The sequence below is a fragment of the Saccopteryx bilineata genome, chromosome 2 (assembly GCF_036850765.1).
Source record: "Saccopteryx bilineata isolate mSacBil1 chromosome 2, mSacBil1_pri_phased_curated, whole genome shotgun sequence".
Classification (NCBI taxonomy): Eukaryota; Metazoa; Chordata; class Mammalia; order Chiroptera; family Emballonuridae; genus Saccopteryx; species Saccopteryx bilineata.
Window position 1 is genome coordinate 7,389,450 of NC_089491.1, and position 25,296 is coordinate 7,414,745.

Sequence of the window (25,296 nt, forward strand, 5' to 3'; positions counted from 1 at the left end):
GATTCACCTCAGACTTGAAAAAAAAAAAAAAAGATTTTATTTATTGAATTTTGGAGAAAGGAGAGAGAGAGTAAGGAGAGTGGTGGAGGAGCAGGAAGCATCAACTTGTACTAGTTGCTTCTTGTATGTGCCTTGACCGGGCAAGTCCAGGGTTTCAAACCGGCGACCTCAGCATTTCCAGGTTGACACTTTATCCACTGTGCCACCACAGGCCAGGCAAGAGGTGTAGGCCATCTTTCTATTTTATTAAAATACATTTTAGCCTGACCTGTGGTGGCGCAGTGGATAAAGCGTCGACCTGGAAATGCTGAGGTCGCCGGTTTGAAACCCTGGGCTTGCCTGGTCAAGGCACATATGGGAGTTGATGCTTCCAGCTCCTCCCCCCTTCTCTCTCTCTCTCTTCTCTCTCTCTCTCCCTCTCCTCTCTAAAATGAATAAAAAATAAATAAAAAAATTAAAAAAAAATACATTTTACAAAAAAACAAAAAAAAATACATTTTAGAGAGAAGAGAGGGAAAGGAGGAGAGAGAGAGAAGAGGAGCAGGAAGTATCAACTCCCAAATGTATCAATACCTTGACCAGGCAAGCCCAAGGTTTCAAACCAGCAACCTCAGTGTTCCAAGTCAATGCTTTATCCACTGCACCACCACAGGCCAGACTACCTCAGACTTAAAAAAATAAAAAGGAGACAAGGCCTTTCAGAACCAAAGAAACTGAGGCACAGAGAGGGACAGGAAGGGCACAGGTAACACAGCACCTTCTCAGAAGAGCCAAGATTTAAAAATTTCCTGCCAGACACCAAACTCCTGTCCATGACATTCTAATAACCTGGTCATTAATTGGCCTATCGTGGGCTCACACGTAGCTGGTCCTTAGAAAAATCGTTCTTGCTTGATCCCGGGTGGGAGGCTGGCTGCCCGAGGAGGCCTGGGAGTGCTGGAGAGGGGCTGACCTTCCTGGGCTCCAGCTGGGAAAGGGCAGGGAGTTTCATCCCATTGTCTTCCCTTCCTTCCTGTTCTCTACCCTCTAACTCCAGGGCAGACAAAGCTGTTTTAGTTTATTAAGGTTCTTTTGTCTTTGGTTCACATTTGAGCTGGGGCCTTTCCGGGTAGGTAGTGAGTAGGTCGGGGGCAGAGCTGGGCAGAGACAAAGGCTGAGGGGCAGAGAGAGAGCAGGGCAGGCACTTCGGGCCTGGAGGGACTAAAGAATTCGCCTCTCAAATGTTACCTTTTCCTGGAGTGTTCCCTTCCCCTCCTTTGTTTTTCTTCTGGTCCTTGGGTCTTAGTCAGCATTCAATTAATATTTGTTGAATAAGACAGTTATTTGTGGTCTGACCAGGCAGTGGCGCAGTGGATAGAGCGTTGGACTGGGATGCAGAGGACCCAAGTTCAAGACCCCGAGGTCTCCAGCTTGAGTGCGGGCTCATCTGGTTTAAGCAAAAGCCCACCAGCTTGAAACCAAGGTCGCTGGCTCCAGCAAGGGGTTACTTGGTCTGCTGAAGGCCCATGGTCAAGGCACATATGAGAAAGCAATCAATGAACAACTAAGGTGTTGCAACATGCAATGAAAAACTAATGATGCTTCTCATCTCTCCGTTCCTATCTGTCTGTCCCTGTCTATCCCTCTCTCTGACTCACTCTCTGTCTCTGTAAAAAATAAAAAAAATTAAAAAAAAGACAGTTATTTGTGCTCTTCTGTGTGAGAAGCATGGGGTTGGACCTGTTAACCACTTCCTTTCTACTCCACTCTCCGTCTCCCCAGTAGTGACCATATCTTCACCATAATGACCAAGAATTTTCCAAGCCCTTTTCACCCTGTAATTATGTGCACAGTGTCAATGCTCAGAGTGTAAATTCCAAGAAAGCAAAACTGTCACCTGCTCCCAACCACGGCCTCTGACCCACAGAGCCACTCAGAAGGGAGAATCCCACACAGTTCTGAACAGTAGGCAGCACCTCTGAGTCACACAGGCAGGCTTCCCAGCTCAGCCCTGGGAACCCTTACCAGCTACTCATTCATTCATTCATTCACTCACTCACTCATTCATTTTTTCACTCAGCCTGCCTGTGTGACTCAGAGGTGCTGCCTACTGCTCAGAACTGTGTGGGATTCTCCCTTCTGAGTGGCTCTTATTTCACTAATACTGCCTTGACTCCAAATAATTCTGGAATTCTCCTTGAGTAACTGAGTCTAAGAGGACAAAAAGATGGCCAGGGAAATTCTAGAACCTACCTTAGAGACCATGAATTAGTAGGTCTGTTCCGGGCTTTGGGACTCTCCTGAGTCACACTCTACTCTCCACTCTGCAGCCAGGCTCTTCTGAAAATAAAGCCAATTAAGTCACTCCCTACCTGAAAACTCATCAATGGTTTTCTGGAGCTTCAGTGATAAAGTTCAAACTCCTTGTCCCTTTAGTACCTGTGTGATCTGGCCCTGACCACCTGCCACATTGAGGCACCAGGTTCTCTCTGTTCTTTTTTTATTTTTTTTTTAAATTTTTTTTTTAGATTTTATTTATTCATTATAGAGAGGAGAGAGAGAGAGAGAGAAGGGGGGAGGAGCAGGAAGCATCAACTCTCATATGCGCCTTGACCAGGGAAGCCCAGGGTTTCGAACCAGCAACCTCAGTGTTTCCAGGGTGATGCTTTATCCACTGCGCCACCACAGGTCAGGCTCTTTTTTTATTTTTTATTTTTTATTTATTATTTTTATTTTTTATTTTTTTCTTTACAGGGACAGAGAGAGAGAGTCAGAGAGAGGGATAGATAGGGACAGACAGACAGGAACGGAGAGAGATGAGAAGCATCAATCATCAGTTTTTTGTTGTGACACCTTAGTTGTTCATTGATTGCTTTCTCATATGTGCCTTGACCGTGGGCCTTCAGCAGACCGAGTAACCCCTTGCTTGAGCCAGCCACCTTGGGTCTAAGCTGGTGAGCATTTTTTATTTTGCTCAAGCCAGAAGAGCCCGCGCTCAAGCTGGCAACCTCAGGGTCTCGAACCTGGGTCCTCGGCATCCTAGTCCAACGCTCTATCCACTGCGCCACCGCCTGGTCAGGCTTCTCTCTGTTCTTGTAGACTTCTTCATGATGCAGTTCCTTCTACTTGGAGGGCTCTCCCAATCTTCCCATCTTTTTTTTTTTTTTACAGGGACAGAGAGTCAGAGAGAGGAATAGATAGGGACAGAATGACAGGAATGGAGAGATGAGAAGCATCAATCATTAGTTTTTTGTTGTGACACCTTAGTTGATCTTGATTGCTCCCATATGTACCTTGACCGGGGGCCTTCAGCAGACCGAGTAACTCCTTGCTGGAGCCAGCGACCTTGGATTCAAGCTGGTGAGCTTTTTGCTCAAGCCAGATGAGCCTGCGCTCAAGCTGGCGACCTCAGGGTCTCGAACCTGGGTCCTTCCGCATCCCAGTCCAACGCTCTATCCACTGCACCACCGCCTGGTCAGGCACTCTTCCCATCTTTTAAGGACCTGTCTCCCTTGTGTAGTCTTCCTAATCTCCTACAGCTTGGTGTTAATAATTATTTTTAGTTAATAAATTAGTTAATAAATATTTTTTCCTTTTTGGTATTTTTCTGAAGTGAGAGTGGGGAGAGAGAGACAGACTCTTGCTTGCACCCGACCCGGATCCACCTGGTATGCCTAGCAGGGGGCGATGCTCTGCCCATCTGGGGCATTGCTCCGTTGCAACTGGAGCCATTCTAGTGCCTGGGATGAAGGCCATGGAGCCGTCCTCAGCACTTGGGCCAACTTTGCTCCAATGAAGCCTTGGCTGCAGGAGGGGAAGAGAGAGACAGAGAGGAAGGAGAGGGGGAGGGGTGGAGAAGCAGATGGGTGCTTCTCCTATGTGCCCTGGCTGGGAATCGAATCCTGGACTTCCACATGCCGGGCCGATGCTCTACCGCTTAGCCAACTGGCTAGGGCGATAATAATGTTAATAATTAAGAAGTTTGGGCCTGATCAGGCAGTGGCGCAGTGGACAGAGCATCGGACTGGGATGCAGAGGACCCAGGTTCGAGATCCCGAGTTGCTGGCTTGAGCGCGGGCTCATATGGTTTGAGAAAAAGCCCACCAGCTTGAACCCAAGGTCGCTGGCTCCAGCAAGGGGTTGCTCGGTCTGCTGAAGGCCTGCGGTCAAGGCACATATGAGAGGGCAATCAATGAACAACTAAGGTGTTGCAACGCACAATGAAAAACTGATGATTGATGCTTCTCATCTCTCTCCGTTCCTGTCTGTCTGTCCCTGTCTATACCTCTCTCTGACTCACTCTCTGTCTCTGTAAAAAAAAAAAAAATAGCCTGACCTGTGGTGGCGCAGTGGATAAAGCGTCAACCTGGAAACACTGAGGTTGCCGGTTCAAAACCCTGGCTTGCCTGGTCAAGGCACATATGGGAGTTGATGCTTCCTGCTCCTCCCCCTTCTCTCTCTCTCTCTCTCTCTCCCCACTCTTTAAAAAAATGAATACAAAATAAAAAAATAAAAAAATAAAGAAATACATATAAAAAATAAAATAAAATAAATAAATAAATAAAATTAAAAAAAAAGAAGAAGTTTGGGCCCTGGCCGGTTGGCTCAGTGGTAGAGTATTGGTCTGGCACGTGGATGTCCTGGGTTTGATTCCTAGTCAGGGCACCCAGGAGAAGCACCCATTGCTTGTTTACTCCACCCTCTCTTGCTTTCTCTTTCTCTCTCTCTCTTCCTCTTCTGCAGCCATGGCTTGTTGGAGTGAGCTGGCTCCCGGCCCTGAGAATTGAAAATGGCTCCACAGCCTTGACTCACGTGCTAAGAAGAGCTCAGTCGCTCGCAACCGAGCCACACCTCAGATGGGCAGAGCATCGCCCCTTTGAGGGTTTGCTGGGTGGGTCCCAGTATGGGCACAGGAACTCTGTTTCTGCCTCCCCTCCTCTCACTGAATTAAAAAAAAAAAAAGAAGTTAAGAAGTTTGTGCCTGACCAGGCGGTGGCACAGTGGATAAGAGCATCATCCCGGGATGCAGAGGACCCAGGTTCGAAACCCCAAGGTTGCTGACTCATGCGCGGGCCCACTAGCTTGAGCATTGGGTCGCTAGTTTGAGCCATGTTTCTGTCTCTCTCACACACTTTCCCACCCCATGAAATAATAGTGAATGTCAATTGTAATTGAAAACTAAAATTAAAAAGAGAAACATTGCCTGGCCTCTGGTGTCGCAGTGGATGGGCCATCAACCTGAAATGCTGAGGTCACTGGTTCAAAGCCCTGGGCTTGCCTGGTCAAGACACATAAGGGAGTTGATGCTTCCAGCTCCTCCCCCCTTCTCTCTCTCTCTCCTCTCTGAAATGAATAAATAAAATCTTTAAAAAAAAAAAAAGGAGAAACATTGGCTTGGCCTGTGGTGGTACATTGTATAAAGCGTCGACCTAGCCTGACCTATGGTGGCGCAGTGGGATAAAGCATCGACCTGGTACACTGAGGTCGCTGGTTCGGAACCCTGGGCTTGCCTAGTCAGGGCACATATGGAAGTTGATGCTTCCTGTTCCTCCCACTTCTCTCTCTCTCTCTGAAAAAAAATTGAACAAATAAAGTCTTAAAAAAAAAAAATAAAGCATCTACCTGGAACACTGAGGTCGCCACTTCAAAACCCTGGGCTTGCCTGATCAAGGTATATATGGGAATTGATGCTTCCTGCTCCTCCCACCTTCTCTCTCTCTCTCTTTCTCTCCTAAAATAAATAAATAAATAAAAATTTAAAATATTAAAAAATATATTGTAGCCCTGGCCAGTTGGCTCAGTGGTAGAGCGTTGGCCTGGCATGCAGGAGTCCCGGGTTCAATTCCCAGCCAGGGCACACAGAAGTGCCCATCTGCTTCTCCACCCCTCCTCCTCTCCTTCCTCTCTCTCTCTTCCCCTCCCGCAGCCAAGGCTCCATTGGAGCAAAGTTGGCCCAAGTGCCGAGGATGGCTCTGTGGTCTCTGCCTCAGGCGCTAGAATGGCTCTGGTTGCAACAGAGTGATGCCCCAGATGGGCAGAGCATCGCCCCCTGGTGGGCGTTCCGGGTGGATCCTGGTCGGGAGTCGGGCGCATGCTGGAGTCTGTCTGATTGCCTCCCCATTTCCAACTTCAGAAAAATACAAAAAAACCCCAAAACAAACAAACAAACAAACAAAAAAGATATATTGTTATAAAAAGAGGATATACTGTATGTAATTTGCATTTTATAAAAAAATTTAAGCCCTGGCTGGGTAGCTTAGTTGGTTAGAGTGTTGTTCTGATACATAAGGTTGTAATATACCCAGGTTGCCCTAGTCAGGGCTCATAAAAGAGTCAACCAACAAATGCATAAATAACAATTAACAAGTAGATGTTTCTCTCTCTCCCTTCCTCTCTAAAACCAATCAAGCACAAAACAAAACAAAAAAGATTAAACAGGAGGTATATTTTAAGGTCAAATTACCCCCAAATTAGGTTTCACCAATTTACACTCACACCCACTTCCTGTGTTTAGCTTCCAATAACGTTCATTATTTTCTCTACAGAAACCGTTGTAGCAAGTTCCCACTACTCTGCTGAAATTGCTAAGGCCGCCAGATATCATCTAAAATGCCAATTTTAGCCCTGGCTGTATATATAGCTCTGTTGCTTAGAACATTGTCCTTATATACAGAGGTTGCAGGTTCGATCCCCCATCAGGGCACATACATAGGAACAGATAGATGTTTCTGTCTCTCTTTCCCTTCCTTTCTCTCTAAAATTAATTTTTTGTTGTTGTTGTTGTTGTGACACCTTAGTTGTTCATTGATTGCTTTCTCATATGTACCTTGACCGGGGGGGGGGGGGGGCTACAGCTGACCAAGTAACCCCTTGCTCGAGCCAGCGACCTTGGGTCCAAGCTGGTGAGCTTTGCTCAAACCAGATGAGCCGAGCTCAAGCTGGCAACCTTGGGGTCTCGAACCTGGGTTCTTCCGCATCTCAGTCCAACGCTCTATCCACTGCGCCACCGCCTGGTTAGACTAAAATTAATTTTTAAAAATTAAAAACAATAATAATAAAACACCCATTTCAGTAATAGATCTATTTTCTGGCCTTATCTTTATTGACCTGTTTGGGGCATTTAATACCTTGGACCTGACTGACCTGTGGTGGCTCAGTGGATAAAGCATCAACTTGGAATGCTGAGGTTGCCGGTTCGAAACCCTGGGCTTCCTTGGTCAAGGCACATATGGGAGTTGATGCTTCCTGCTCCTCCCTTTCTTCTCTAAAAATCAGTTAATAAAAAAAATTTAAAAAGAATACCTTGGACCTTACTGACACCCTTCTCTTCCTGAAACATTTTCTTTTTTTTTTTTCTTTTCTTTTCTTTTTTACAGAGACAGAGAGTGAGTCAGAGAGAGGGATAGACAGAGACAGACAGACAGAAATGGAGAGAGATGAGAAGCATCAATCATTAGTTTTTCATTGCGCGTTGCAACACCTTAGTTGTTCATTGATTGCTTTCTCATATGTGCCTTGACCGCGGGCCTTCAGCAGACCGAGTAACCCCTTGCTGGAGCCAGCGACCTTGGGTTCAAGCTGGTGAGCTTTTGCTCAAACCAGATGAGCCTGTGCTCAAGCTGGCGACCTCGGGGTCTCGAACCTGGGTCCTCTGCATCCCAGTCCGATGCTCTATCCACTGCGCCACTGCCTGATCAGGCCCTGAAACATTTTCTTTGTTTGGTCAGGTAAAGCAGATCTAGTCTTACTAGCCTCATTTTCTGGGAGGTAACAAGCCTCAGAGGCCATATAGCACTTAGACTTCAAACTCACTTTCTGAGACCTGCAGCCTTGGATTTCTTCTTTTTCTAAGATTTTATTTATTGATTTTAGACAGAGGAGTGGGGGGAGCAGGAAACATCAATGTGTAGTAGTTGCTTGTGGTACGTGCCTTGCCCAAGAAAGCTCAGGTTTCGAACTGGGGACCTCAGCATTCCAGGTTGATGCTTTATGCACTGTGCCACCACAGGTCAGGTCCTGAACTTCTTTTTTTTTTTTTTTTTTTTTTTTTTTTTACAGAGACAGAGTCAGAGTGAGGGATAGACAGGGACAGACAGACAGGAACGGAGAGATGAGAAGCATCAATCATTAGTTTTTTGTTGCGCATTGCGATAACTTAGTTGTTCATTTATTGCTTTCTCATATGTGCCTTGACCGCGGGCCTTCAGCAGACCGAATAACCCCTTGCTCGAGACAGCGACCTTGGGTTCAAGCTGGTGAGCTTTTTGCTCAAGCCAGATGAGCCTGCGCTCAAACTGGCAACCTCAGGGTCTTGAACCTGGGTCTTCCGCATCCCAGTCCAACACTCTATCCACTGCGCCACCGCCTGGTCAAGCCTGAACTTCTTTTTTAACTTTTTTTTTTTATTTTTTTGAAGTTGGAAACCGGGGAGGCAGTCAGACAGACTCCTGCATGCGCCCGACCAGGATCCTCCCGGTATGCCCACCAGGGGGCGATGCTCTGCCCATCTGGGGCGTTGCTCTGTTGCAACCAGAGCCATTCTAGCGCTTGAGGCAGAGGCCATGGGGCCATCCTTAGCGCCCGGACCAACTTTGCTCCAATGGAGCTTTGGCTGCGGGAGGGGAAGAGAGAGACAGAGAGGAAGGAGAGGGGGAGGGGTGGAGAAGCAGATGGGCACTTCTCCTGTGTCCTGGCCGGGAATCGAACCTGGGACTCCTGCACACCAGGCCGACGCTCTACCACTGAGCCAACTGGCCAGGGCTTTAACTTTTTTTTTTAAAGACTTTATTCATTTTATTTTTATTTATTTATTTTTACAGAGACAGAGAGAGAGAGTAAAACAGAGGGATAGATAGGGACAGACAGACAGGAACAGAGAGAGATGAGAAGCATCAATCATTAGTTTTTCCTTGTGACATCTTAGTGTTCATTGATTGCTTTCTCATATGTGCCTTGACCGGGGGCCTTCAGCAGACTGAGTAACCCCTTGCTCGAGGCAGCGACCTTGGGTCCAAGCTGGCGAACTTTGCTCAAACCAGATGAGCCCGCACTCAAGCTGGCAACCTTGGGATCTCGAACCTGGGTCTTCCGCATCCCAGTCCAACACTATATCCACTGCGTCACCGCCTGGTCAGGCAAGACTTTATTCATTTTAAACAGAAGAGAGAGAGATAGAGCGAGAGAGGGGGGGGGGGAGGAGCAGGAAGCATCAACTTTCATAGGTTCCTTGACCAGGCAAGCCCAGGGTTTTGAACCGGTGATGTCAGCATTCCAGGTCAAGGGTTTCTCCACTACGCCACCACAGGTCAGGCCTGAGCTTCTTTTTGAGTTTGATTTCTGGAATTCTTGGTGATGTTTACAAATTCTTCTATTGTTCGGAGGGCTTCACAAGAAGAATTTTGTCTGGTTCTTTCTTTGTAAGAAGAAATTTCTATAGCATTTTATTTTTAAATATATATTTTTAAAGATTTTACTTATTGATTTTTAGAGAGAGGAGAGAGAGAGAGAATGAAAGAGAGGGAGAGAAAGAGGGGGGGAGAAACAGGATGCATCAACTCATAGTAGCTGCTTCCTGTATGCGCCTTGACCGGGCAAGCCCAGGGTTTCAAACCAGTGACCTCAGTGTTCCAGGTCGATGCTTCATCCACTGCATCACCACAGCTCAGGCATGTAGCATTTCATTTTTAGCAGTGTTCTTATCTAATCAGTCCTCAAGTCCTCGGCTGAAACAGTTCTAATGAGGAGCCAGCCATGGCGGAGCAAGGGCCCCTAATTGGGCAGGTTTTCATCCCTGGGAGTTTAGGGATGGGAGAAAAGCAGTCCAGCGGACCTGGCCAGAGGACTCCTGCCAGGAGGCTCAGAGCAGTGGTTTGGGTTCAAGCAGTGGTCGGTGGGTGTCATGGGAAAATGTCACGGAAGCTTCACTGGGTGACCTGGGGCAATCACTCTGACCAGCATCACTTTCATGTGACATTAACATTTACTTCTTCATAGCGTTGTTTTGAGGATTTAGTAAGATCAACACACATAAAGTTCTAGGTTCTTTGCCTGACACACGATACACAGTCAATAACTGGGTCTTTTTTTTTTTTTTCTGACAGATTGTTGGTCAAATAAGTTTGTAAATATGATGTATGTTTGCTCACTTATAGTTTGCATTGGGTGTGGAGAACAGGCTATAAGCAGGCAGGGTCATTTTAGTCTTAAAACTAAGCCTTTCCTGCCTGACCTGTGGTGGCGCAGTGGATAAAGTGTCAACCTGGAAATGCTGAGGTCGCCAGTTCGAAACCCTGGGCTTGCCTGGTCAAGGCACATATGGGAGTTGATCCTTCCAGCTCCTCCCCTCTGTCTCTCTCTCCTCTCTAAAATGCATAAATAAAATTAAAAAAACCCAACTAAACCTTTCCCATCCTTTTAATACTAAGATCTTCTCAACACTAAGCTTTTCCCCACTCCCTTGACTGTTGCATGATGGGGGGTGGTGCACTCTCATGTGGAATCCTATTATGCCTCAGATAAGTGACTTTGTATCAAAGACTTCCTTGTTTGTATATTGATTTAAAGGTTTTGATTTCTATACTATAGACTTAGAGAGAGCAGAGAAAGGCCACGTGGAGGAGAGGAGAAGCAGCCAAGATGGCAGAATGCTGAGGGAGAAGCCAGTTTGTGCAGAGAGCAGCAGATAGGGAACAGAGGTGAATAAGGCTGGTGAGGTAGAAACCTTTGATTTTAGGAAACTCAGATAAGTCAGTGGCCTTGGGAGACCTGAATGGAAAGGGAAGTGTTTTCCCATTGTGTGTATTTCTTGCCCGCTGGGTACAAGCTAGGATTAAACTAATGGCCCACCAGTTCTTGGCTCCGTTGTTTCATTACTGTCTGTCCGAATCAAATGCAAACCTGCACGGGCAAGGCGGCTGTGATGGTGACCGTGGCTACTGGCTTTACACAGATAAAGAGAGACAGAGAGAGGGACAGATGAGAAACATCAATTCTTCGTTGCAGTTCCTTTGTTGTTCATTCATTGTTTTTCACATCTGTCTTGACCAGGAGGCTACAGCAGACCAAGTGACCCCCCCCCCCAAGCCATTGACCTTGGGCTCAAGCTGGTGACCTCGGGGTTTTGAACCTGGGTCCTCAGCGTCCCAGTCCGATGCTCCATCCACTGTGCCACCGACTGGTCAGGCAATATAACTGGGTCTTTTATTTTGATTCAACAAGGCTGATTCTGTAGACAACTTCATTTGGACCTTCCAACTATGCAATCACACTCTGTATCCGCATATGGATATTTCAAATTACCATTCTTACGGGGCAGAAACTGAAGATCAGAGGTAGAGCGCTTGACTTCAGGATGTCTGCCCACTGGAGCGGCGCGGTTCTCGGCTCTGCTGGGAGGACCCGGCGACCCTGAGGGTCCTGGGCCCGCAGGTCTTAGAAGACACCAACCTGCCGAGGCCCCGGTCTCGCGCTCGCCTCTGCGCCTAGCGGCTCACCGCCATCTTTGAGCCTGGCCGGGAGACTCACTTCCTCACTTCCCTTCCCTCTGGCGTAGCCGCGCATGCCCCAAGCCTTCCCCTTCTAGGAATGAGTGTATTCAAAACTAGTTATGACTGTAGCACCTGGTTAAAAAGAATACTTTATCTCCTTTTTCCGGGGCAGGGAGACGGCATTCTGACCAATTCAAAAATGGCGCCGATAGCCTCACTTTTCCAGTTTTCAGCAACGGAGACGCGGGAAGAAGGTCGCGCTGGACTGCGTCCGCACAGCGGAGGCGGGGAGGGGGGAGGCGGGGCCGTCTCTATGGCAACCCGCGTGCAGCCCAGGCAGCTTTGCCTGGCCGGAAGCGAGGGTGCTGTGGCGCTGGCGACAACCGGGCTTGCGAGCGCCGAGGGGCGCGGGCGGCCGGGCCCGCTGCAGGACGAGAGCCTGGGCGTGGCGTCCGTGCCTTCGCAGTGGAGGGGCGTCCAGGGCATCCGCGGGGAGACGGTGAGGGCGCGGCCCGGGGTCAGGGCGACGCGAGCGGCAGGGCGAGGGGCCACGCAAGGCCGCAGAACTAGGTTCTGGCGTCCCAACTTTTTATTTTATGTTTTAATACACAGGAACTAGCCTTTGGGATACTCGTCCCAGTTTCCTCATTCTTTGAACAGCAATATAATATATATGTAATTATATATTTAATTATACAGTATATTAAATATATAACTAATAATATGTTTATATATATATATATTTTTTGTATTTTTTGAAGTTGGAAACGGGGAGGCAGTCAGACAGACTCTCGCGCCCGACCGGGATCCACCCGGCATGCCCACCAGGGGGCGATGCTCTGCTGGAATCAGCCATTCTAGCGCCTGAGGCAGAGGCCACAGAGCCATCCTCGGCGCCCGGGCAAACTTTGCTCCAGTGGAGCCTTGGCTGCGGGAGGGGAAGAGAGAGACAGAGAGGAAGGAGAGGGGGGTGGAGAAGCAAATGGGCGCCTCTCCCATGCGCTCTGGCTGGGAGTCGAACCCGGGACTCCTGCATGCCAGGCCGACGCTCTACCACTGAGCCAACCGGCCAGGGCCAGTGTTTTTAAAGAAACCTCCTAAGACCCTACGTTTGGAAGGATTTTGTGTGAGCTGCAGTTTTTTGGCATTTCGAACTACCTTTTGTTTTGAAAACTGACTAGACTCATCTCCCCCCCCCCCCCAAACTGGAAACGGGGAGAGACAGACAGACTCCCGCATGCGCCCGACCGGGATCCACCTGGCATGCCCACCAGTGGGCGATGCTCTGCCGCGACCAGAGCCACTCCAGCGCCTGGGGCAGAGGCCAAGGAGCCATCCCCAGTTCCCGGGCCACCCTTGCTCCAATGGAGCCTCGGCTGCGGGAGGGGAAGAGAGACATAGAGGAAGGAGAAGCAAATGGGCGCCTCTCCCATGCGCCCTGGCCAGGAATCGAACCCGGGTCCCCCGCCCGCCAGGCCGAGGCTCTACCGCTGAGCCAACCGGCCAGGGCCTCTCCTTTCCCTTTGAAGAACTATTACTAAGTAATTTTAATTTTTTTCAGAGAGAGAGAGACAGAGAGAGGGATAGATAGGGATATATAGGCAGCAAGGGAGAGAGATAAGAAGCATCAATTCTTCATTGCAGCTCCTAGTCTTCTTAGTTGTTCATTGATTGCTTTCTCATATGTGCCTTGACCGGGGGCTATAGCAGAGCAGTGACCCCTTGCTCAGGCCAGCGACCTTGGGCTCAAGCCAGTGATCTTGGGCTTCAAGCCAGTGACCATGGGGTCATGCCTAGGATCCCAAACTCAAGCCAATGACCCTGAACTCAAGCTGGTGGCCTCTGGGCTTCGAACCTGGGTCCTCTGCATCCCAGTCTGATGCTTTATCCACTGCGCCACTGTCTGGTCAGGCACTAAATAATTTTTAAAAATAATTTAATTTTTTCACTGTGCCACCACAGGTCAATAGTCAAAGAGATATAGAGTGTATGTTTTTGTTTGTTTGTTTGTTTGTTTACAGAGACAGAGAGAGAGTCATAGACAAGGACAGACAGACAGGAAAGGAGAGATGAGAAGCATCAGTCATTAGTTTTTCGTTGCGCATTGCGACACCTTAGTTGTTCATTGATTGCTTTTTCTTTTTCTTTTTTAATTTTTTTTAAATTTTTTTTTACAGAGACAGAGAGAGTCAGAGAGGGATAGACAGACAGGAACGGAGAGAGATGAGAAGCATCAATCATTAGTTTTTCATTGCGCATTGCAACACCTTAGTTGATCATTGATTGCTTTCTCATATGTGCCTTGACTGCGGACCTTCAGCAGACCGAGTAACCTCATGCTCGAGCCAGTGACCTTGGGTCCAAGCTGATGAGCTTTTGCTCAAACCAGATGAGCCCGGGCTCAAGCTGGCGACCTCGGGGTCTTGAACCTGGGTCATCCGCATCCCAGTCTGACACTCTATCCACTGCGCCACCGCCTGGTCAGGCTAGAGTGTATGTTTTTAATGAGAAAGGGACTGTATTCTACTTATGACCTTGAAGTTTGTCACACCACATTGATAGCCCTTGAATGGATTTCTCTGGCTGAACAGTGTCTGGAAGACTGGATCACGCATGGGCACCTTGACCCTAGCATCTTAAACCTTGGAGGCTGAGGTGGGGAAGAGCGCAGCCCTCTTAGCACACCCTCGAGGCCACGGTCGCCCAGGCCTGCAGGCAGGTGGCTAGTCTTAGGATCCAGCCAGGCCATTTCGAAACTGTCATGATACAAGTGTCCTGGAAATTGGCCGGCCAGCCCTAGAGGTCAGCTGGAGACCCCTCATTTGAGAAATGAGGCCCTACAGGGTGGTGGTCTGGGAGTCAGGAAGCCCTCTGGTGTATAGGCTGGTTTAGGACTCGCGTAGAGGAACAGAACCCATCCCAAACCAGCTCGTGTCAGACAAGTTTCTTCAGGGTGAGGAGGTGGCTCCTAGATCTCAGCGTGGAGGTGCGGCTGGTCCTAAGGAATCTAAAAAGCTTCAGGGGACCTCCCTGCATCTCAGCTCCGGTTGCCAGGCATCCCGAGGCCCGTCTGCCTGTCTGCTGAGTGCCGTGGGCGCCTGGCTTGGCGTCTGCGCCCCCCCGTTTCCAGGTCGCAGTGCTATGCACGTGCCGACTGTCTTGTCAAATATCTTTGGTCAGTTCGGAATTTCCCTGTGAGAACATGACTGGCCCCACCTGGGTTCGTGTCCACTTCTCATCCACTCAGTAGCCACAGTCCTGGTGTTGGGGCTCAGCCTGTGGCTTCGGTAGGAGGTTTTCTAGGAAACGGGCCCTTGTGGGGTGGGCAGATTCTCCAGAGGAATCTTACCTCTGGGCCGCACTGTCCCTTATTGGTAGGACCCAGGAGTGCTGATACTCTGCGTGCCTGCAGGCTCTCTGGGGAGGGGCATGAGCTGCGCCCCACCCCGGGCTCTGCACTCTGGGTCCTGCCACCTTCCCACTCCACTGAAGGCTGCTGGAGCTTTAGACTGGTGAGCTTGGTTTGGGAATTGCCCTTGACTAACCGTCATCCTGATCTCCTGCTGTGGTTAAAGTCCGGTCCCAGCCAGTTTGCTCCTGCAGCCCCTGACTCCGAGGTGTGGGATTGGGACTCTGGCTGTGGGCCCAGCATCCCCAACACCCATTCTCAGCGCTGCAGGGATCCCACTCACCCTCACACGCTCCTCTGACTTCTCAGAGACCTTGTTATGGGAGCCTGGCCTGGAAGGCGCCATCCTCTACCGGGTGGCCTTGGGCAGGCCCCTCCCTTCTCAGGGCCTTGGTCTCACCCCAGACAGATCAGGGTTGGGCCAGATACTGGGATATAGAACCTTGGGAGGAGCCGACTTGGGTGTCCCAGAGCAAAGAGAACAATGGTGGTTGCCTGCTAGTTCACAGAAGGAAATTGTGGGTGCAGTGTCATTGGGTTTAGGTGTTTTTATTCCATCATAATTTCTCCTTAGTGTTTTGGCGTTTGTTACTGGCTTGAATAAGAAGCAAGCAGCTAAGGAATATTAATAGAAATTCCTGAAAAGAGCTTGCCATCTCTGGAGAGACACACGCACGCACATACATACTTTGTGAATATTTTTGTTTGTGGTTGTGATTTTGCATTAATTTTTACATTAAGATGTGTGGCCTGGCCAGGTAGCTCAGGTGATAACGTCCCGCTATGCCAAGGTGTTGGTTCCTGGTCAGGGCACACACAAAGAATGAATCAAGGAATGCATAAATAAGTGGAACAAAGAATTGATGTTTCTCTCTCTCTCCAAATAAATTAAAGATGTGTAACATTCTTAGGAACATTATTCATCTGATCTGATTAGTGGCCAGAATTTTAGACTAGGAGAGAACGCCAAGACTAAGACAGTTTAGTGTCATGGGTCACACTGCCTCTGGGTTCAAGCTCCATTGTAATCACCTCCTTGCCGTGTGACCTTGGGTGAGTTAACTTTTCTGTGCCTTAGTTTCAACGTTAATAATGCAAAAAAAAGTTTGACCAGGCAGTGGCACAGTGGATAGAGTGTCAGACTGGGATGCGGAGGACCCAGGTTCGAGACCCCGAGGTCGCTGGCTTGAGCGCGGGTTCATCTGATTTGAGCAAAGTTCACCAGCTTGGACCCAAGGTCGCTGGCTCGAGCAAGGAGTTACTGAGTCTGCTAAAGGCCCACGGTCAAGGCACATATGAGAAAGCAATCAATGAACAACTAAGGTGTCGCAATGAAAAACTGATCATTGATGCTTCTCATCTCTCTCCGTTCCTGTCTGTCTGTCCCTGTCTATCCCTCTCTCTGACTCTCTCTCTGTCTCTGTAAAAAAATAAAAATAAAAAAGGCAAAAAAAAAAGGATTTAGACTTGACCTGTGGTGGCACAGTGGATAAAGTGTCGACCTGTAATGCTGAGGTCGCTGGTTTGAAACCCTGGGCTTGCCTGGTCAAGGCACATATGGGAGTTGATGCTTCCTGCTCCTTCCCCCTTCTCTCTCCTCTCTAAAATGAATAAATAAAATCGAAAAAAAAATTAAAAAACCAAACCAAAACACATTAACAGGGGTTTACTTCAAAGTATGGTTGTGAGGATGAGTAAGGTGATACGGGGGAAGCTTTGGGGACAGTGCCCGAGTTAGCACTTAGTCACTGGCACTGTTATCATCATTATATCTTCTAGGACGTTAGAAATTCACCTGCAATCTCTTAACATTTTGTCTCAGCATGTAAACACTCTGCTCTTTGTGCCTGTCCCCAAGTTCCTCACTGTGCACGCCCCCTTGGTGAGCTCCTCCAGGCCTGTGGCTTCTTATGCTGGAGGAGCTCACAGTTCAGTGGAGATGGACAAGCCGGGAGAGAGTCTAGAATGTGAAGGGGAGTGCTGAGAGCTGCCCCTATGTGGTCCTAGCCCCCTGCCTCCCTGCTCACAAACCTGGCCTGGTGCCTGGCCCTGCCCCCCAATCCTGAACAGGGGCTTATGGGGGCCAGGGCTTGTCACTGGCCTGTGGGTGCAGGTGCCTGATAAGTGAGGAGAGCCTCCTAGGTGACAATAATCTCAGGAATATAGGGCCCCTCATTTGGTAAAGATTGGTCATGATCGTAAGAAAGGCAGGCTGGCAGTTTCTTCCCTGATCTGATGTCTGTCCCTGTGCCCAGCGAAACAAGGGACAAGGAACTTGAGACAGATGGCAGGGTGGAGAAAAGGGCAGCTGGGAAGTAACCTGTCTTAAACCAATGACCTCATCCTGGACACACGTTTTTCCTTTGACCATGGGGCTACTTGGAGGGTACGCGGCGGGAGAGGGCTGCCTGCCAAAGGAGGGAGAAGCTGGAGGGTGTTCTGCTGGTGGCCAGAGGTTCTGGTGTGTGCTGGCTAAGATGGCCACTGTTAGCTCCAAGGTTCCAGCAGGTCCTCAGATCAGGTCATTTCATTATGATGTTGATGGGAGGCTGTAGGAACTTAATATCGGTTAACCTATGATAAAGTTGGTTTTCTTATATGTCACATGTTTAAAGTTGTTAAGTGACTTCGAGTTGTCAGTACCTCCCAAAGGGCACTTGTGAGTCCTCATCAAATGGTGTCAACTGAAGTTGTGGGGCAGGCTCTTACTGGGTCATCTAGCCTCTCTGAGCCAATCACTGTGGCTGGGGGCGGAACCCAGTGTTGTGATTGGTTAGTTGAAGTGCTGTGTTTCCCCGAAACCTCAATGAAGCATTGGAGGGTTGAGAAATCATCTTCACTCACATCAGGCAGATTCAGTTAGTCCTAAAGAACGATGGGCAGTTACACGAGGAAAGGGACAGACCTTGAGCAGACAGAATGAGGAGAGGTCCATTAGCTTGAGGGTAAACAGCCACAAGAAGGTGAGTTGTTCAGCAAAGAGGGTGTGAGTGCCCTGGGCAGGTGTGCTGGGAGTGCGCTGGTGGTGACCGCGGACTTCTGCTCTTCTCTAGAAAAGTTGCCAGACGTCCCGCATCGCCACTGCTGAAGCGTCCGCCCAGACCCGGAGGCGTGCAGAGGCTGCGGTGCAGACCGAGGCCCCTGTGCCAGTGCGCGCGCTGCCCGTGTTCCCGCACGACAGCCCCCGGCTCGCAGCCTTTCTCCGGAGGGTGGAGGCCATGGTTACCCGAGAGCTGAGCAAGAATTGGCAGAGCCATGCGTTTGATGGCTTCGAGGTGAACTGGACCGAGCAGCAGCAGACGGTAGGGACCGAGCGGGCCTGGAGTGACCCCTCTTCTGCCTCAGATCAAGCCTCTACTTCGTTTTCAGGCCATCTTTTGCGCCACTCAAATACCGATCACAGTAACAGCCTTCTCTGAGCTCTCCCCGCCAGGTGCCGAGAACCCGTTGTAAGAGCATCAGCAGGCGTTCGCTGCTGTCCTGGGCGGAGGGGCATCGGGCTCTTTGATTCCCAGTCAGGGAAGTGCAGACTCACAGTTGCAGGAACTTTTCCAGAATCGCACTAAGCTGGTAGCTGCAAGGGCCGAGTTTGAACCTGGGCAATTTGACTCTGCAACTTCCTCTCCCCACCACCCAGCTGTGTCCCCAGGCCCTGTGGGTGAGGGCCATCTCTGCCGCCTCCTGTGCTCCTCAGGACAACTGTGTGAGTGCTGTTTTGATCGCCATGTTATAGAAAAGGCTCAGAGAGGCTAAGTGACTTATCCAAGGTCACACAGGTATATCCGGCCAAGCTGGAATTTGAGCCCTGGCTTGTCTGGTTTCACTACTGTGCTCTGGTGACTTCAGTGTCACCTATAAACTCAGATGTCCAGCTGGACAGACAGCCTAGGCTTTGAGATCAGGGAACCTCTGAATGAATGAGGGCTCTTGGCTTTTGCTCCACACGGGGCTGGACCTCAGTCTCCCCAGCGTGTTGCCTGTGGACTGGCTGCTTGTTGAGGGCTCTGCCCCCGTCTGTAGAGCTGTTTGCATTCTGGTTCTTTTTTTATAGTGTTTTCATCCTTTAGTAGCTGAGATAATTCTATATTCAAAGGTCTTCAACCCTTTTCTTGCCTTCTTCTCCTGTGCCTTCCCTCCCTCTGTTTTCCAGTGATAACTGCCCTTCTCCGACCAAATCATTGGTAGGTACGGGAGTCGATTTATGTGAGAGGAATCCTGAAAATCGCTCTGAGAAACAGTTGCCAAGGCCACACTAAAGCATGGAGTCATTGCATCTTTTTATTTTATTTTATTTTTTGTATTTTTCCGAAGTTGGAAACAGGGAGGCAGTCAGACTCCTGCATGCGCCGACTGGGATCCACCTGGCACGCCCACCAGGGGGGGATGCTCTGCCCATTTGGGGCGTCGCTCTGCTGTATTCAGAGCCATTCTAGCACCTGAGGCAGAGGCCACAGAGCCATCCTCAGCGCCTGGGCAAACCTTGCTCCAATGGAGCCTTGGCTGCGGGAGGGGAAGAGAGAGACAGAGAGGAAGGGAGGGGGAGGGGTGGAGAAGCAGATGGGCGCCTCTCCTGTGTGCCCTGGCCTGGAATCGAACCCGGGACTCCCGCACGCCAGGCCGATGCTCTACCACTGAGCCAACCGGCCAGGGCCCATTGCATCTTTTTAAATGGGACACGAGAGAATGTAATGAACATTCAAATCTGAGTGTGTTCTCCCCTCTCCCTCTTCCCCCTCTTCCTCTCTCCCTTTTTGGAATCGCTTATGCCCCATCTACAGGGGCATTCAGAGGGTTGAGTTTTTGTTCTTTATTATTAGGCTTTTCCACATTTCTATGGGTTAGTTTGGTCCACATGTGTATTACTTTATCCTCTCTTATTTTTATTTAAACATTGGTATTGGGAGGGAGAGAGCGAGAGAGAAGCATCAACTCTTTGTTTCACTTAGTTGTGACTTACTGGTCGCTTCTGTTTTTTATTTTTTTATTTTTCTGAAGTTGGAAACGGGGAGGCAGTTAGAGCAACCAGAGCCATTCTAGCGCCTGAGGCAGAGGCCACAGAGCCATCCTCAGCGCCCGGGCCATCTTTGCTCCAATGGAGCCTTGGCTGTGGGAGGGGAAGAGAGAGACAGAGAGGAAGGAGGAAGGAGAGGGGTGAGGGGTGGAGAAGCAGATGGGCGCTTCTCCTGTGTGCCCTGGCCAGGAATCAAACCCGGGACTTCCGCACGCCAGGCTGACACTCTACTACTGAGCCAACCAGCCAGGGCCTTGTTTGTTTTTGAGAGGGAGAGAGATGAGAAGCATCAACTTGTAGTTGTGTCAGTTTAGTTGTTCATTGATTGCTTCTCATACGTGCCTGGACCAGGGGGCTCCTGTTGAGCAAGTAACCCCTTGCTCAAGCCAGTGACCTTGGGCATCAAGCTAGCGACCTTTGGGCTCAAGCCAGTGACCATGGGATCATGTTTGTGATGTCATGCTCAAGCTGGCAAGCCCGCGCTCAAGCCTAATGAGCCCTGTGCTCCAGCCAGCAACCTCGGGGTTTTGGACCTGGGTCCTCAGCATCCTAGGCCGAAGCTCTGTCTACTGCACCACCTCCGGGTCAGGCGAGTACTCACATTATTGTGCAACCATCACTGCCATTCAGCTCCAGAAGCCACAGCTTTTGAAACTGTGTGTGGAACTCATGTGAGCAGCGAGTCCAGCTCTGACCAGGGCCTGTTGTCTGTCTCGGCTCACAGGGTCCTTCCTTCTGGGTTTCTGGAAGCATCCTCTTACAGTAGATGTTGGAATGAAGACGACGTTTTCCACCGGGGATGCAGAGTGGACTGGATAGCTTTCAGGGCTTTGGGAGGCGCAGCCCGTGTGGTTTTTGTTCGGAGGTATTGAAGCTGTCTGCTGAGTGGCTCCCAGGCTTAGGGCTGGGGATGGTCTGTCTCTTGCAGGGGACCTGCCTGCACAGCCTGAGCTACCCTCCAGCCCAGGGGCAGGGTCTGCACGTGACCAGTGTCTCCTGGAACAGCACAGGCTCTGTGGTCGCCTGTGCCTATGGCCGGTGAGTGGCGGCAGGCATGTGGGGGTGGGGGGGGTGGATATGTGGGAGGCCCTCAGACCCTCATCTGTGCCTCTGTCTCTCTGTCTGCAAAGGGTTGACCTGTGACAGGTTGGTCCAGACGTTGGTCATTCTGGGACTTTTTCCTCAGGGCTTCCCGGGCAGCAGAGAGGGGCTTAGAGCTCAGAACTCACAGTGCCCTCTGGCCAGCACTGGGCAGTGAGCCCTTGTCCTGCTTTGTATGCTCCATGAGCTGTTTCCTGATATGAGGGTTCCCCTACTCCACCATTGTGTGGACCCATCCTTGGTTCCTAGGGACAGTTTTCTAGAGAAAGTCATGCCTTTGGGTGCCATGGAATGGCCTGTGCCACTTTGATACCAAGTACGGTGTGTGGGTATGTTGGGGACACAGGCCAGGCTTTTAAAAAAATTTTTATTTTTATTATTATTATTATTATTTTTTACAGAGGCAGAGATAGACAGGGACAGACAGACAGGAACGGAGAGAGATGAGAAGCATCAATCATCAGTTTCTCATTGCGCGTTGAGACTTCTTAGTGGTTCATTGATTGCTTTCTCACATGTGCCTTGACCACGGGCCTTCAGCAGACCGAGTAACCCCCTGCTGGAGCCAGCGACCTTGGGTCTGAGCTGGTGAGCTCTTTGCTCAAGCCAGATGAGCCCGCGCTCAAGCTGGCGACCTCGGGGTGTCGAACCTGGGTCCTTCCGCATCCCAGTCCGATGCTCTATCCACTGTGCCACCACCTGGTCAGGCTTTATTATTTAAAAAAAATTTTTTTTTCAGGGACAGAGAGAAAGTCAGAGAGAGAGGGATAGATAGGGACAGACAGACAGGAACGGAGAGAGATGAGAAGCATCAATCATCAGTTTTTCGTTGCAACACCTTAGTTGTTCACTGATTGCTTTCTCATATGTGCCTTGACCACGGGCCTTCAGCAGACCGAGTAACCCCTTGCTCGAGCCAGTGACCTTGGGTCCAAGCTGGTTAGCTTTTTGCTTAAGCCAGATGAGCCCATGCTCAAGCTGGTGACCTCGGGGTCTCGAACCTGGGTCCTCCGCATCCCAAACCGTCGCTCCATCCACTGCGCCACCGCCTGGTCAGGCAGGCCAGGCTTTTTGTGTGTAGTACGGGGAGTGGTGGGGACGGGGTGGGTGGGGTGACACCCTTGGCCCAGGAGCAGAGCCAGCTTAGGCATGACCACGTGCAGGTTGGATGATGGGGACTGGAGCACGCTGAAGTCCTTCGTGTGTGCTTGGAACCTGGCCCGGCGAGGCCTGAAGCCTCAGCAGCCGTCAGTGGTGGTGGAGGTGCCCAGCGCCGTCATGTGCCTGGCCTTCCACCCTACACAGCCATCCCACATTGCAGGTGAGCCGCTCAGCCTGCCTCGTGTCTGCTTCCCACCCTGCAGAAGGTGGCCAGAGGGGAGCTCTGCACTGGGCATGGGGAGGCACAGAGCCCAGGTCCTGTGCTGAGGTGAGAATGCTGAGTGGGACTGCGCAGGCGCTGAGCTCAGGGCAAGAGGAGGCAGGTCGTTGGCTGAGTCTTGAAGGGGTGTGGGCCGTACAGAGGGGCAGCCTGGTCAGGACAGAGCAGGACAGAGCAGGCAGTCATTGGTGATGGGAACCAAGCATTCTGGGGAAGGAGTTTTGCCAAAAGGACTCTCTGTGAGCCTGGGAGGTGCTTCCTGGGATGGGTCACGGGAGGGTGGAATGTAGGCCTGCCTGGGGGGCTCTGCCTGGTGGACCGGGGCTTTCCCTTGTCCTCAGGGTGGTTTCGGGGAAGCGGCTCCACATCCTGGTCCAGTGGGTGGGAGGGGGTGCTTGCAGGAAGCTCTGCTGCTGGGCATGGCCAGCTCCTGCCCGCCCACTTGGTCCTGCAGGTGGCCTGTACAGTGGCGAGGTGCTGGTGTGGGACCTGAGCCGTCCTGAGGACCCACTGCTCTGGTGTACAGGCCTCACAGACGACACGCACACAGACCCCGTGTACCAGGTCAGAGTAGTGGGCTTGGGCTGGGTCATGGGTCAGGGAGGCACCTTCCCCTCCTCTCCCAGCTGGGCCTCCTGTCACGGGCCTGTTCTTGAGGCAGAGCAGGAAAGAGTGCCCACTTGGCTCCATGGAACAAGGTCACCAGGGAGTTGGCAGTTGGACAGCTGCCTTCAGCATTCCTGGAGCTCCGAGGGCATGAGTCACACCCCAGCCCCTAGCAGGAGCCACCCCTAGGGCCATTCCTGGCCGCCTCCCACTGTCCTGGCACCTCGGAACTCTCCATGGGGGCCCCTGGTGGGTGAGGCGGCCCCCAGGCTCAGGCCTCAGAGTTTTTTTTTCCCTGGAACAGCAGGGGAATGCTGGGTGGAGGACTGACGATTGGTTTTGCTGGGAGTTGGGAGGCAGGCCCAGGGGCCCTTTCTTGACTGTGCCCACACCCTTTGTCCCAGGTGGTCTGGCTCCCGGAGCCGCACCATAGCCATCGCTTCCGTGTGCTGAGCGTGGCCACGGACGGGAAGGTGCTGCTCTGGCAGGGCGCGGGGGCGGGGCCCGGCCCGCTGCAGCTGGCGGAGGGCTTCGCCCTGCTGGTGCAGCAGCTGCCGCGGAACACCAAGCTGAAGGTATGTGGGGGCCGAGGCTGGGTTGGGCGGGCCTGGCACCAGTGCCACCGGCTGAGCCAGGACTTGCTGTGTGACCTTAGGCCACAGCGTCCACTCATGCCTGGTCTCCGTTGGGATACTGACCATCCCCTCAGCTCTGCCCAGGTGTCTGTTTCTCCACAGCCTCACCGCGGGGAGACCGAGGTGGGGACCACGGCGGTGGCTTTCTCCAGCTTTGACCCTGGCCTCTTCGTTTTGGGCACAGAGGGCGGCTTCCCCCTCAAGTGCTCCCTGGCAGCCGAAGAGGCTGCTGCCACACGGACTGCCAGCTCTGTGCCCCTGCGGGCTCCGGCACAGTTCACTTTCTCTCCCCACGGTGGGCCGGTCTACTCTGTGAGCTGTTCTCCCTTCCACAGGTGGGCAGGGCCTGGCTGGGGTCGTCCTCCATCCGCCACAGGGAGGTCAGGGAGTCCTGCCAGGCCTTGTCACAGAACTGCTGGAAGGACCTGCAGTCTGGTCTGGGCCCAGGCCTTCTCTAGTTGGGCTCTGGTGTCTGGTCCCAGGGAATTGGTCCCTCTCTTCCAAAACTCGGGTTTGGGTGTCCAGGGAGGCCTTCGGGGGCCTGAGAGCGCAGAAGTATGGAAGTCCCCAGCCATGCGTGGACAGCCAGCACTCATCGGATTGCCTGGCTTTTCTGCCCTCCCCCTCACCTAGGAATCTCTTCCTGAGCGCAGGGACTGACGGCCACGTCCACCTATACTCCATGCTGCAGGCCCAGCCGCTGACTTCCCTGCAGCTGTCCCACAAGTACCTGTTTGCTGTGCGCTGGTCCCCAGTGCGTCCCTTAGTGTTTGCAGCAGCTTCTGGTAAAGGTAGGAAATGGGACACCAGGCTTGGATTCATTTAAGTGACGTGGGCCCAAGCCTGTCCTGGAATTCTGGGTTGGGGTAGACTGGACGAGGGCCGGTGTCTTCCATCAGGTGGGAAGGAGAGCTGAGCCGGACGACATTCTTACTGTGGCTTGAGAGTTTCTCTTCCCAGGGGCACAGGGAACTTGGAAGAGGCTCAGGGCCTCTTCTCTTTTTATTTATTCATTTTTAGAGAGGAGAGAGAGAGGGAGAGAAAGAGACAGAGACGGAAGGAGAGGAGAGACAGAGAGAGAGAAGGGGGGAGGAGCTGGAAGCATCAACTCCCATATGTGCCTTGACCAGGCAAGCCCAGGGTTTGAACCGGCGACCTCAGCATTTCTAGGTCGACGCTTTATCCACTGCGCCACCACAGGTCAGGCCCCAATCTCTTTCATGAAGGTGATGTGCAGCTGTTTGATTTCAAGAAAAGCTCCCAGAAACCCACCGTTTCAATCAAGCAAACCGAGGATGAAAGTCCTGTCTACTGCCTTGAATTTAATCACCAGCAGACTCAGCTCCTGGCCGCAGGCGATGCCCAGGGCACAGTGAAGGTGTGGCAGCTGAGCACCGAGTTCACCGAACAGGGGCCCCGGGAAATGGACGACTTGGAGCAGCTGGCCGCAGAGGGGGACGCCTGAGGACACCAGAGCTGTGGTGGAGTGTCCCTAAATACAGAGACCACTGGGTGAGGTTGCTTGTGCTGAGCTGTGTGTTGTTTTTTTTCTTGTGGGAGAGACAGAGTCAGAGATGGACAGATAAGGACAGACAGGAAGGAGAGAGATGAGAAGCATCAATTCTTTGTTGCGGTTCCTTAATTGCTTCCTCACATGTGCCTTGACCGCGGGCCTTCAGCAGACCGAG

The 25,296-nt window shown here is 51.2% G+C and overlaps 1 protein-coding gene across 3 annotated transcripts; it reads left to right on the plus strand.

Moving 5' to 3' along the window:
- Nucleotides 1-11,762: 11,762 nt before the first annotated feature.
- Nucleotides 11,763-25,139, plus strand: DYNC2I2 (dynein 2 intermediate chain 2). 3 transcript variants are annotated; one of them, XM_066256042.1, is made up of 9 exons: nt 11,763-11,964; nt 17,928-18,176; nt 20,814-20,923; nt 22,150-22,307; nt 22,822-22,931; nt 23,378-23,548; nt 23,711-23,943; nt 24,242-24,399; nt 24,809-25,139. In XM_066256042.1, the coding sequence occupies exons 1-9, from the start codon at nt 11,779-11,781 to the stop codon at nt 24,982-24,984; spliced, it is 1,551 nt and encodes a 516-aa protein (XP_066112139.1). In that variant the 5' UTR covers nt 11,763-11,778; the 3' UTR covers nt 24,985-25,139. The 3 variants fall into 3 exon arrangements, with proteins under 3 accessions (XP_066112139.1, XP_066112138.1, XP_066112140.1); XM_066256041.1 differs by having other exon boundaries at nt 24,835-25,139; XM_066256043.1 differs by lacking the exon at nt 17,928-18,176 and having other exon boundaries at nt 24,835-25,139.
- Nucleotides 25,140-25,296: the final 157 nt, after the last annotated feature.